This window comes from Ceratotherium simum, chromosome 25 (genome assembly GCF_057802395.1).
Source record: "Ceratotherium simum simum isolate JZ-2026a chromosome 25, ASM5780239v1, whole genome shotgun sequence".
Taxonomy (NCBI): Eukaryota; Metazoa; Chordata; class Mammalia; order Perissodactyla; family Rhinocerotidae; genus Ceratotherium; species Ceratotherium simum.
Genome location: NC_141924.1, coordinates 22031767 through 22046051, shown reverse-complemented (window position 1 = coordinate 22046051; position 14285 = coordinate 22031767). Strand labels below are relative to the sequence as shown.

General features: G+C 39.1%; 1 protein-coding gene across 1 annotated transcript in view; it reads left to right on the top strand.

The window, feature by feature from the left end:
* Positions 1-14285, top strand: part of UTP20 (UTP20 small subunit processome component) — a 100559-nt gene that overhangs the window by 15398 nt on the left and 70876 nt on the right. The window contains exons 13-19 of the mRNA XM_014780317.2: positions 4120-4275; positions 4421-4509; positions 6307-6412; positions 10700-10850; positions 11511-11573; positions 12386-12544; positions 13649-13725. Of these exons, the coding sequence (XP_014635803.1) occupies positions 4120-4275; positions 4421-4509; positions 6307-6412; positions 10700-10850; positions 11511-11573; positions 12386-12544; positions 13649-13725 (801 nt within the window). The remainder of the gene's footprint in view (positions 1-4119; positions 4276-4420; positions 4510-6306; positions 6413-10699; positions 10851-11510; positions 11574-12385; positions 12545-13648; positions 13726-14285) is intronic.

Below are 14285 nucleotides of genomic sequence, written 5' to 3'. Positions count from 1 at the left end.
TGGCTTTTATTCACTCAACATTAATTCCCTTAAGACCCATCCAAGTTGTATCAGGAGTCCCTTCCTTTTTATGTTGAACATCTTTTCATGTACTTGTTGCTGAGTAGTATTCCGTGGTATGGATGTAGCATAGTTTGTTTAATCATTAACTTGTTAAAAGACATTTAGGTCATTTCTAGTTTTTGGCTATTATGAATAAAACTGTTGTGAGCATTCATGTGTATAACTTTTTGTTTCTCTGAGATAAGTGCCCAAAAGTGGAATTGTTGAGTTGTATCGTAAGCACATGTTTAGTTTTATGAGAAACTGCTGAACGGTTTTCCAGAATGATTGTACCATTTTACCTTCCCACCAGCAGTATGAGTGATCTGGTTTCTCTGCATTCTCACCAGCATTTGGTATTATCACTGTTTTTTTTATTTTTGCCAATCTGATAGGATGTAGTGGTATCTCATTATGGTTTTAATTTGTGTTTCCCTGATGGCTAACGATGTTGAACATCTTTTCATGTGGTTATTTGCCATTTATGTATCCTCTTTAGTGAAATATTTGTTCATTTCCTTGGCCCATTTTCTAACTGGACTGTTTATTTCTTTACTGTTGAGTTTTGAGAATGCCTTATATATTCTAGATACAAGTCCTTTTGTCAGATAGGTGGTTTGCAAATATTTTCTCTCGGTCTTTAGCTTGTCTTTATTTGCTCAACTAGATTTTTCACAGATCAATATTTTGATGAGGTCCAATTATCAACTTTTCTTTTATGGATAATGCTTTTGATGTCAAGTCTAAGAACTCTTTGTCTAGTTGTAGGTCCCAAATATTTCCTCCTATTTTTCTAAAAGTTTCATAGTTATTTAAACTTACTTAAGTCCATGATCTATTTTGAGTTAATTTTTATATAAGGTGTGAGGTTTAGGTCAAGTTTCTTTTTTTGCCTATGGATGTCCACTGCTTTGGCAACATTTATGGAAAAGGCTATTCTTCCTCATTGAACTACTTTTGTACCTTTGTCAAAAATCAGTTGGGCATATGTGTATGGGTCTATTTCTGCATTCTCTATTCTGTTCCATTGATCTATGTATCTCTCCTCCTCTAAGATCACACTGTCTTATTACCATAGCTGTAAAATAAGTCTTGAAATCTTGAAAAAAATCCTCCCACTTTATTCTTCTTTTTCAAAATTGTTTCAGCTATTCTTGGTCCTTTGCCTTTCTGTATATATTTTAGAAGAAACTTATTTATGTCTACAAAAATCCTTGCTGGGATTTTGTTTGGGATTGCATTAAATATGTAGATCAATTTGGGGAGAATTGACATCTCCCTAAGGATACATAAAACCATTAACTTTGTTTATGTCGGAAGGATGGTAAGGTGAAGAAAGAAGTGACTATTAACTCTTAGATTATATACCTTTGCATTGTTTTGATTGTTAAAAGGGCCATGGATTACTTTCTTAATTTCATTAAAAACAATGCATACCCTTTGGAAGTTGAAAACAAAGTTTATATAAATATGTGAGAGGATTCCGTTTATCATTTTTCAAGTAGTTGAGTGGATATGATTCTAGAAATTATAGATTAAGAAACAAGTTCCCTTATCATTCCCATTGTTTATACATAGGAATACGTAGAAATAAATAATTTTCTTATTTCTGTTGCATTGGTTAGACCTGTTGTCAAGACATTCCTTGAATTTGTGCTGAGTACTCAGCTTTGAAGCACCACAACATCCCATAAGGTGGGTGTCATTGTCCCCACAGTCACCAAGCGGAGTTAGTTTTTGAGTCTGATCGGCTTGAGATTCTGGAGGAACCCATCTTTTTTACATTTTGCTCTTCTGCTAACCTTAAAGCAGCTTCTCTATCAAAACACGCTAACAGATTCTTGTTGGTTTCTTACTTTGCCAAGCTCTGATTCCTGAGGGATGAGTAATGAGTAACTCCTGTAGTCTTAATTCCTTGGAACTTTTCTCTTGATTTTGCGACACCTACCCAATCTCCCACAGTCAGATTCCTTGCAAGTGGCCAAACCTGTGGGTTCTGGGCAGTGAAAGTGAAGCTGCCTTGTTGGCTTCTGTGAGGTGAAGCCGAGGGCCTGGCTGAGGCTGTGGGTCAGACCTTCTTACGCTGCCATCTCAGCCGTCTCACATCCTTCTTGGAATGTGGCGTGATAAGAATAAATAAATACATGTAGGCGTATTAACTTAAGGCAAGTGCCGCAGCTTCTGTGTTTCTTTCTCTGAGAAAATATCCTTCTGCCACCTCTACAAGCACAACACATGTGAATGGTCACCTTTGTCTGAATGTTCTTAGTAACGCTCCACTCATCTTACAGATTTGTTTTGAGAATAAAAAGAGATAATAGATGTGAAAAGACTCTTCAGAAGATAAATTTATTCTGTCATTTGACCAGTATTTATTGTTATCAGTCACTGTTCTAGGCTTTGAGATATAATAAGGAACAGAAAAAGCTTCCTTCTTTTGTGGAGATGACATTCTTGGAGGGGAGGGATGTGAGGCAGATAAAAAAATAAACAAGATAATTTTAGAGAGTGATGAAAAGAAAAATGAAACAGGGAGAGGGAGAGTGAATGAAGAAGCAGCACTACCGCTCTCTGGAGAGGGGACCTTTGGACCAATTGTAATGATGGAAGGGTCCAGCCCTGCAAAGATCAAAGTGAAAGGCTTTCCAGGCAGAGGGAAGAGTTACTGCCAAGGCTCTGGGACAGGAATGAGCCCAGTATGTTTGAGGAACAAAAAGAAAGCCTGTGTGGCTAAAGAGCATCAAGCAAGGAGATGAGGAATGAGAGGAAGTGAGAAAGGTAGGTGAGGGTCAGATCACAAAGGGCCTTATAGGATAAGGTAAGGAGTGTGGATTTTATTGGAGGAGTTCTTTGGCAAGTGTGATGAAGCAGGGAATGACTTTCTAACTAATGACACTTTTTTTAAAGCATCTCAATATTTTATAAGATTTTTGCCATTCATCATTACTGCTAGAAAGACTACATATTAAGGTGTAGGGACTTAGAAATTGCCGATTAAATTAACTTAATTATCTACCATAATTTCCAAACATTCAATATCCGGGTAAATATGAAACAAAAGAGAATGCAACTTTTGGGTTAATTTTAATGACAAAAAGAGCACAGGAATAAAAACCTGATATTCCACTTCTATTGCATAACAAGCTAACCAAATTGGACATGGAGGATAAATTATAAAAGAAATCATTTTACTTATTGTTTCTGTGACTTTTTTTGGTTAGATTTTTGTCTTTCAAATAGGATTAAAGTATAGTTCATTGGCAAAAATTAAAAGAGGCAAAGAATAGTGCCAAAGTAACATACCTAAAGCTGAATGTCATGCAGAAAACGTTATTGAGTAACCATTTATCAGATTAAAGCAGCAGAGAAAGTTACTTCTAAATCATAATCGTTTTAGTGACATTTGTTAAACTTACCATGATAACTTTGCAACGTCATTCTACATTTGTGAAGTAGTAAAATTCATGTCAAAAAGGAAAGGGAGAACGGAAGAAGTCAGTTAGTTCATTGCAATAAATTTACCTCTCCGGTTCTTAAAAAAGTGTCCATCAGCACAAAATTCAGAAATAATACCTAAAATTAGAAGAGATGATGTGGGCCCGCCCTGTGGCTTAGCAGTTAAGTGCGCGCGCTCCGCTGCTGGCGGCCCGGGTTCGGATCCTGGGCGTGCACCGATGCTCCACCTCTCCGACCATGCTGGGGCCGTGTCCCACATACAGCAACTAGAAGGATGTGCAGCTATGACATACAACTATCTACTGGGGCTTTGGGGGAAAAAATAAATAAATAAAATTATTAAAAAAAAAAAAAGACGACGACATGAGACTTGGTTAAGTTATGCAGCAAATTAAAATAGAAGATAAAAGAAAATAGAATGGGGGGTTGAAAAAGCCTCTCACTGAAAATCAGTAAATAACCCACATTTGTTTAGTTATTTGTATTCAACTTCTGCTAGTTCCCTCCTCCCCCCAAAAGCTCCATGCGTGGAAAGGAACCAATTTTATTTCAAACTTCAGAGGGCAAGAGCGTTTATATTCTCTCTTATTCTAAACATTTATGTATCTTTTCTTCCTTCAGATCCTATGTAAGGCAGAAGAAGACTAGATCCAAGGGAGGAAAGGAACAGATTCCAGTACTGGACCATCTTTTATCTGTAATTCAGTTACCCCCAAATAAAGATGCTATTTACCTTTCACATTCTTGGGCAGCCCTGGTTGTGTTGCCTCATATTAGGTGAGAAAATAAACTGTGTCTAATTTTGAAAGAGATACATCACATGCTGATGAAAGTATTTGTGACCATTTCTTGCTATTCCCGTGAAGAAGCCATTAAAGGCCAGTTTGAACTTTTTTTCTCTTTCTCCCCGCTTCTTGGACAGACCTCTTGAGAAAGAGAAGGTGATACCACTAGTCACGTGCTTCATAGAGGCACTCTTCATGACTGTTGACAGAGGGAGCTCTGGAAAAGGTCAGTTACAATCACCATTTGTTCTCTTCTCCCTTTTCTGGCACAGCTAAAGTAACTCTAAACACACAGAATACCAGAGAATAGCACTAACAGTGTGTTCTGGCATAACCTCCTAAAAGATAAATACGGAAAAAAGAGGATAAGATGGAGATGTTGCACTTGCACCTTATAATGTGGTGACTGGGTCAGGGCGGCTTGAACATAAGCTGAATCTGAAATGTGAAGTATCACAAGGGTGCCGTGGCATATAAGATCCCTCATTTTCGAGCCCCAGCTTATGTCTTATTCCCCATCTCCCATGCCCACTCTACCCTGGTATACAACTTATGCTCCAGGCATTTGCTTACCCTGAGCAAGACACTTTCTTTTTCAACCCTCTGGCTACCCTTCGCATGTCTTCCTTCTGCCTGGAGTCCTTTCTAGGTCTTTGTCATGTGGTAAACTTATACTTATCTTTCAAAATTCGGCTCACACACAACACCTCTAAGAAGGCCTTCATGACTCTTCCAGGCAAAATTAGGCTGTCCTGCCCAGAACACCCTTTCCTATTGTATACTTGCACATCTCCCCCCAGAAGACTGAGAAAAGCAATTTAAAAGTAGGTATTTTGTTTTATTCTAGCACAGTTTTTTTCCTAATGCATGTGGTGTAATAGTCATTCATTCATTTAAACATTAATTTGCTAGGTTCTGTGTTAGATACTCAGTAGATATAGTAGAGAATAAAGCAGATTCACCACATTTCAAGTGCTCAGTAGCTGCAAGTGGCTAGTGGCTACCATACTGGTTGTGGCTACATATTGGCATTGACATTTCTACCATTACAGAAAGTTTTGTTGGACAACACTGTTCTAAAGTCTAGAGCAGGACTTGGCAAAATTTTTGTGTAAAGGACCAGATTATAAATATTTTAGGTTCAATGGGCCACATTCAGTGTTTGTGGCATATTCTTTTTATTTGTTTGTTTTTTATTTTAAACAACCTTTTAAAAATGTAAAAAACATTCTTAGCTTGCCAGCTATATAAAAACAGACTACCTACAGCATCTGACTTATGGGCCGCAGTTTGCCAACCTCTGGTCTAGGATTAAATGAATGTCTAATATTAATTGAGTGCATTGTGGGTAGTAGCCATTAGATTTGTGACTCCTTATAAAGTGGAGACATAAGAGCAACATGAGTTTTATACAAAGATAACTTCTTAGCTTTCAACAAGGCCAAGTCTGCTCTTTTCAAAAGTTCTAATTTGATAATGACAGTCAGTGGAACCCTTAAACTCACTCCTCATCTCAGTTAATAGAACATATGTTTGTTTGTTTTTTGAGGAGATGAGCCCTATGCTAACATCTGCCAGTCCTCCTCTTTTTTCGCTAAGGAAGACTGGCCCTGGGCTAACATCCATGCCCATCTTCCTCCACTTTATATGGGACGCCGCCACAGCATGGCTTGGCAAGCAGTGCGTTGGTGCGCGCCCGGGATCCGAACTGGCAAACCCCGGGCCGCCCTAGCGGAGCGCGCGCACTTAACCGCTTGCACTACCAGGCCAGCCCCTGGAACGTATGTTTTTATTCTCTATTTTTGAATATGTTTTTCTCCTAAGAAAGTTAAAATATAAGATTTGAAACCTTCTCTTTCCAGTTCCTTTCTATTATGTTTTGACATTTGACAGATGATTCTTCAGAAGGCACAAATTAACTTTAAAAACTTTGTATAAATAGCAAGTGTTAGATAAATGAGATGTCTGATAGCTATTGTGTCAAAAATAAGTAATGTGGTTTCTCATATTTTTCTGCCCTTAGGAAACTTATTTGTTCTTTGTCAAGCTATAAATACTCTGCTAAGTTTGGAAGAATCTTCTGAACTTCTTCATTTGGTTCCTGTGGAACGTGTGAAGAATTTAGTATTGTGAGTAAACATATCTTCCATTCAGCTTAATAAAGCTGAATAAAATATGAAAGCTTCTGTTTTTGTGAAATGTTAGACATAATAAAAATCCTTGTTTTGATCTATTTAATACTTGAGTTGTATTCACATAGGATATTTAGTATTGATTTAAATCCTTCGGTTAAAATAAGTACATTTTTTGACACAGTCTTTAAATACAGATTCATTTTTTTTATTGTTGTCTTGTTTACTTTTGGTGAGGAAGACTGGCCCTGAGCTAATATCTGTTGCCAGTCTTCCTCTTTTTGCTGAGGAAAATTGGCCCTGAGCTAACATCTTTGCCCACCTTCCTCTATTTTGTATATGGGGTGCTGCAACAGCATGGCTTGACAAGCGGCGTGTTGGTCTGTGCCCAGGATTCGAACCTGCGAACCCAGGGCTGCTGAAGCGGAGCATGTGAACTTAACCACTATGCCACCGGCCAGCCCCCAGATTCATCTTTTTTTTTTATTTATTTATTTTTTTTGTATGAGGAAGACCAGTCCTGAGCTAACATCCAATGCCAATCCTCCTCTTTTTGCTGAGGAAGACTGGCCCTGGGCTAACATCTGTGCCCATCTTCCTCTACTTTATATGGGATGCCGCCACAGCATGGCTTCACAAGCGGTGCGTCAGTGTGCACCCGTGATCTAAACCTGCGAGCCCTCGGGCCGCTGAAACGGAGCGTGCACACTTAAGCGCTACGCCACAGGGCCAGCCCCCCCCAACCCCCGAGATTCGTCTTTTAAAGGGGTATCTTATTATATGTCTAAACTGGTGTTTGGAGCGTAAAAGGGTATATAACGCTGATTACTCCCAAACGTAATATTGCGAGTGTTGACCTTTTGTAACTTTCTGAGTGGTTCCAACGTACTCAGTCCTACTACTTTCATATTCTGTCTCAGCTTGACACAATCAGCACTTCAGAAAACTTTCCTGTAGTCCTTGTACTGCATACCAAAGCAATCCAGTTTTTGTGTTTTTTTTAAGTTTATGTTAGCCAGCTCCTGATTTGGGCAGTAGCATAGGGCTGTTACTGGGAAGCCATTGACTACTCAGCTTAGCACTCTTTCTAAAGGTCAGGCTTTTTGAAAACCTGGTAAAGTAGTTAACTTCTTTTTTGGGAGTCTAGTCCATTTTATTCTCATGCTTTTTAAAGCAGGTTTACTCATTTACTTCATTCAATAAATATTCATTTGGGGCCCGCCTCGTGGCATAGTGGTTAAGTTTGCATGCTCCACTTCGGCGGCCCAGGGTTCACCGGTTCAGATCCCGGGCACAGACTTACACACTGCTCATCAAGCCATGCTGTGGAGGCATCCCACGTACAAAATAGAGGAAGATGGGCATAGAAGTTAGCTCAATGACAATCTTCCTCAGCAAAAAGAGGAAGATTGGCAGCAGATGTTAGCTCAGGGCCAATCTTCCTCACCAATCAATCAATCAATATATAAATGTATAAATGTATATATCTATAAATAAATAAATATATAAATAAATAATTGTGTGTGTGTATATGCATTTGCTTTTCTCACGCACCAGCCCCTAGTCTAGGCACTGGGAGAGATAGTCAGTGAATGAAACAGACAAAATTCCTTGCCTTCGTGGAGCTAACATTCTAGCAAGAAGAGACACTAAACAAAAAAGTAAAATATATAGCATGTTAGATGGTAGTAAGAAAATTAAGGCAGAGTCAGGGGATAGGGAGAATCTGGAGACTGGGGAGAATAGCACTTTTTTAAATAGGGAAGGCCTCACCAAGAAGGAGACATTTGAACAGAAACCAGGAAGCAGTGAGGGAGTAAGCCACGAGGATATCCAGGATCTGAGGCACTCTTTTCCAGATGAGGGAGACGTGAATGCCGACGTTGGGGCAGGGGGTGCCTGGCTTGAGCAGCAGGGAGCTCCTGGGACTGAGCAGAGCAAGGGGTGGTAGTAGAAGAGGACAAGGAGGTGGTGGTAGCAGACAATGTGTGTCACCTTTGGCCATTGTGGGGCCTTGGCTTTTACTTGGAGTAAAAGGAGAAGAAGCCACAGGAGCATTTTTGGCAGGGGAGTGACTTAACGCCTAAACAGGATCACTCTGGCTGCTGTGTTGAGAAAAGGCTGAAGGGGAAAACAGGAGACCGGTTAGGAGACTTATTGCAACAATCCAGAATCTCTTTACATTTCCAAATCTGGGCAAAGCTGGCATTTCTCCAGGGTTCATTGAATTGGTTTAAATTCCTTTAAGGAGGAGTTTTTCTTTGATATCACCCTACGTATAATATTATGTATTCCCTTTTTTTCTTTATCGTTCTGTTTCAACTTCTCACACTATATTCTTTGGTAGAAACAAGGCATCTGTAGAGGTTTTGTAACAGTAAGGCACACATCACACAGAGCGGGATCAGTATGTCCCCTGCGGAAGGCCAGCTGGCCTCCCAACCAGGTGGCTCTTAGCCTTGGAGGTCCAAAAACCTCTAATAGGAGTGGATCCGGCTTTGAGGGTGGAGGTGTAAGCTTCCAGTTGTAAAAGTTGTAGATGCAGGCCTCTGTGCTCAGTGCTGTGCTAGTTACTGGTTAAGCGCATAGGTTTCACAGCCAAGACAACCTGGATTTGAATCTGGTCTCCACCATTTACTAGCTCTGTAGCTTTGGGTAAGTTAGTTAACCTCAACTTCATTATCTCTTGAAAGGAAATAGCAATACTTCTCTCCTGGAGATTAAGTTAGACAACACCTGCAGTAATAGCAGTATACAAATTGCATTTATTGTGTCCTTATATGCCAGTCACTGTTCTGAGTACTTTACATACATTATTTAATTTAATCCTCACAACAACTCCATGAGGTGTAGGTACTGTTGTCTTTATAGATGGGGGAACTAAAGTTCTGAAATAAATCCAGAATCCAACTACTCAGTACCTGCTGCCCCCTAGTCTACCACCATGTCTTATCTGGATGATGGCATTAGCCTCCTAACCAGGTTCCTTGCTTCCATCCTTGCCCTGCTGCTGTCTGTTTAGTACCCACCGACCAGAATGATTCTTTTAAATGAAAGACAGATTGTGTCACTCTTTTGCCAACAACTCTCTAAGACAGTAATTCTCAACCAGGGGCGGTTCTGGAGACATTTTTGGTTGTCATAAATGGGGGCTGCCACTGGCATCTAGTGGGTAGAGGCCCAGGATGCTGCTAAGCAACCTGTACAGGACAGCCCCCCACAACAAAGAGTTATCTGGCCCGAAATGTCAGTAGTGCCACTGTTGAGAAACGTGGCTCTAGTGGTATCCATCTAACTCGACACAGAATCCAAAGTCCTTATCTTGTTCCTCAGGACTCTGTGTAATCAACCCCTGGTATTTCTGACCTCATCGCCAGCCTCTTCCCTGTTAACTCAGTTCCTGCTAGACTGGTCTCCTTGGTTATCCTCAAATAGACAAGCACTCCTGTCTGGGACTTGGCATTGCTGCTCTGTCTGCTTGGAATGCTTTTCTTCCAAATATCTGGTGGCTCACTACTTCCCTTTCTTTGGTCTCTGCCTCTATGACCACCCCAATATCAAATAGCACTCCTCTTTGACCCCTCCATCCCAGTCTCTCCATCTAGCCCTCTTACCCCGATTTACTTTTCTTCACCAAACTCATCACTGTCATACTTATTATGTATTAGTTTATTTATTTGTTGGCTTCCTTCCTCTATTAGAATGTAAGCTCCAGGAGGATAGGGACTTTGTCTTCTGTTTACTGCTACATCCGGTGTCTAGAAAAGTCACTGGCACATAGTAGACACGTAGTAAACATTTGCTGAAGGAGGATGGTACACAGAGGGTAAGCGGCTTGCCCAGGGTTACACTGCTGTTGGATGATGGGGTTGGCTTCGAACGTTGGCTGCCCTACCCCAGAGCCCCTGTGCTGGACCCCTCCTCTGTACTGCTTCCCTCATTAGCTCAGTGCCTGGCACATGGAAAACACTTAGTAAATAGTATGTATCCCTCTTTTTGTCTTTGTCGTTTACAACTATTTGGATCGAAAAGACAGCATTGGATTTTAGTCATAATACCATCTTCTCATCCTGCCTCTGCCTCCAGCTGGCTAGATGTCCTGGAGCATGTCACTCATGTTGCTAGGCCTCAGATTCTTCATCTCTAAAATGATGCTACATGTCCATGTAAAATTCCTACCTCTTATATTACTTTCATCAGTGATAACTTTTCGTAGTTTCTAGTGTAGTCTAAATACTGTGGGGTGTTTGGTGCAGTTTGGGTCTAATAAATATCTCGTTGCAGAACGTTTCCCTTGGAGCCGTCTGTGTTGCTGTTGGCTGATCTCTATTATCAGAGATTATCCTTATGTGGCTGCAGAGGCCCACTCTCCGAGGAAGCTTTAATGGAATTATTTCCCAAGTTACAAGCAAACATTTCAACTGGTATATCCAAGGTAATACTGTTCTGCGGTGTGTTCTCGTTTCTCATCTTTTGTTTCTATATGTATTGCCAGTGGTGGGCAGAGCTCCTTAATCAGAAAATGCCACTGTGAGGTGATTTCTGTTTAAAGCAGCAATTCCTAAACACTGACCTAAACTGATTACAGCAGGATTAATTGGGGAGCTTAATAAAAATAAAAATTTGGGTCCCCACACCCCAAAATTCTGATTCAGTAGGGTTGAGGTGGAACTGAAAAATCTGCTTGGTTTTTTAAAGCCCTCGAAGTGATTCTGCTGCTCGTTCAGGTGTATAGAAATACCTGAATACATTACGTAGAAATAAAAATCACTAATTTTAATGGCATTGCAAGCTTAATAAGATTCTTTGCATTTACTTACAAAGATGCTTATGGTGTCACAGTTCAAAGAAACAACATGCTTTTATGGGCAACCTTGTCTTCTCTGTCTAGTTTGGTCATTAATTATTCCATGTGCCATTTGAATAAGGTGTTGATTGGTGTTGAATATGAAATAAGGGATAGAATAAACATGTATTACTCTGACAAGTGGTATATTTTTCATAATTCCATAAAGCTTAGCTCTCACTGACTGTTAATCAGTTTCTTCTTATGTTTAAACTTTAGAGTTTGAAACATGCCTTTTACTTTCTCTAGATTCGGCTTTTGACAATAAGGATCCTAAACCACTTTGAGGTTCGGCTTCCGGAATTGATGGAGGTACTTTAACTGTTCAATTTGGATAACTTTTTAAAAATGTAATTTGAGATATATTTTTATTTCCAAAATGATAATTTGGCAGAAAATTCAAACACTATGTAAATATCTATCATAAAAATTGAAATTGCTTTTGTAATTATTACTCCTGCCTCCCCGTCCACCCAACAAGGTCACCACTGAAAACCCACAGTTAATTGGTGAATGTTCTTGCAGATGTTTTGTATACAGACACATAATTTAAACAAATGGTGTCATGGAGATTTTTCTGTGTCAATACTTCTAGTCCTATCTCATTTCTTTTGAAGTTTGAATAGTACTGTACAGTTTAAAATATCTTATTTAACCAATTTCCTGTTGATGGGTGCATAGGTGAGTTGTTTGTAGTTTTTCATTGTTTCCAATAATACTACAATGAACATCCTTACACAGATATCTTCGTGTAGGGAAATATTTTAAAATGCAAATTACTATTTCCAGAAGTAGAAATTATTTCTATTAGAAGTGAATTGTGTAGTGAAAGTATATATACATTTTCTTTGTTTCAACAAATGTACGAATTAATTTGAGTCATTTTGAGATTTAACTTGCCTGTTTTTTACTTGTCATTACTGTGCTAGACACTAAACCTAACATCTACCAAAAAGTAAATGGCGTGAAGAAAAATGAATCATTTACCCAAAAAAAGTGTTGCTTATTTAATTTAAAACATTAACATATGCCAGTTTTTCTTTTTTAGACCTTTGGTTACATTATTGTTCTTTTTGGCAAATCAAAATACTGACCTGCCTCCTTGGGTTTCTCTGGTTGTTCAGGAGGACGGGCTCTCAGAGCGTCAGTCTGTCTTTGCTATATTACGCCAGGCAGAACTTGTTCCAGCAACTGTGAACGATTACAGAGAGAAGCTTCTTCATTTGAGAAAACTAAGACACGATGTGGTGCAGACTGCAGTCCCTGATGGGCCATTACAGGAGGTATAAAACAGTGTCCTTTTTTTTGCTTAATTTATGCTTTAAGATCTGTTTAGCTGGCTTTTGAAAAGAGGAGCATACCAAGTAGTCACAAAAAAAACCCAATTTTTAAAACTAGATAAATCCTCAGGTTTCTTAGATGCTTTGAGTTAAACAGCTCTGCCAGCCTTTTCAACAGTAGAAATAATTTACTGTCCTCCCTTCTCCTGAGTATGTGTGTAGTATGTGAAGGTAGGTAGGAAGAGCCAACAGGAGGTCTCAACGTCAAGTTTAAAGCCTGATGTTCTCCAGATTTGTCCACTGCTTCTCCGGATTTGTCCACTGCTGCAGGACATCAGCCCTCTACCTTTTGTATCGAGAATTTCTGTCCATGATCCTTGAAGATACATCACGATCCCTTGGGGAATAAGGCCAAGTGGAGGCATTCCCCGTTCCATCAGAGCTGTTCTGTTCTTAATCTGTGTTGTATGTTAGTGTCCTGTGTAACGTTTCATTTGGAAAAAGAGTTCTGCTGCTAAAGTAGATACAAACACCCACCCCCAAATAATAATAGAACTGCCATTCTACATTATGCCTCCCTCGTACATGGGGATGCTAGTGACAATGACTGTTGTTCCAAAAGGGAACTGAGAAAACTTTAGACCCTCTGAACAGAACTCCTTTAATGCAGAGTTTTGAGAACTCAGACATCTGCTTGTGAAGCCTCAGCCACCATTCACAGCATACTTTCTTGGGTTCTTTGGCATCTGCTTTACTGATTACTGTTCAAGTTTTGTCTTATCAGGTAACGGCAGTATTTGTTAGGAGGGAATGTAATCAGGAGTCACATCTGTTTATTCAAATATATCCTTTATGCGTGAACATCTGGAGTGAGTTTAAATACTATGTTTGCTTTAGTGATTCTTCTGTGTTAAATAGCAAGTGACATTTTGGGGAAAGGAGGAAAAGTATTATATACTGGATTTTGGATTGGTGCCTACAACTTTTTTCTTAAAGCACAAGCTTCCTTCCAGACCTCAGGTTGTACAAGTCAGGATCTTTGCATTTTGGGTGCCATTCTGTTATAGTTCATTACCCATTTACTAAACTATTCTCCTATAATTGCAGGTGCCACTTCGTTATTTATTAGGCATGTTATATGTTAATTTCAGTGCTCTGTGGGATCCTGTTATTGAACTCATAAGGTAAGCATGGGTTAAATGGATGAAGCTGTTATGCTTTAACTACTACAGAATAATGGGGCCAGTATTATACTCCTAGGTGTGATTTAAAGGAATGAGTGTGTATAGTATTTATAGCTACCTTAAATCCTTTGTGGGACAAGGTGAAGAAAAAATAAACATTAATTATTCTCTCTAATGCCAAGTTTTTCAAAGGTTCAAATGTTATATGTATGTTTCTTTGTACATTGAAATAATTTTGGAGGACTTTCTCTCTTTACTTTATATGATATGTCTGTATTTAATTTTTTTTTAAGTAACAAAGTATTATATAATAATTGCATAATTTTATTTATATATTATTGAGTCATTGAGCCAAACTTTAAAAATAAGAACTTTTTAAAACCCTTGCTGTCTAGTATCCAAAATCCCTTTAGCTCTAATAAAGGACCTTAATAACCACATAGAAAATATATATGTTGTGCCTCATATGTAGAAATCTGTCCATTTGGAAACATTTGTCTTCAGACGGTCCACCCTGGCTTTTTCTCAGATTGGAAATACATCATATAATTTTTATTTAT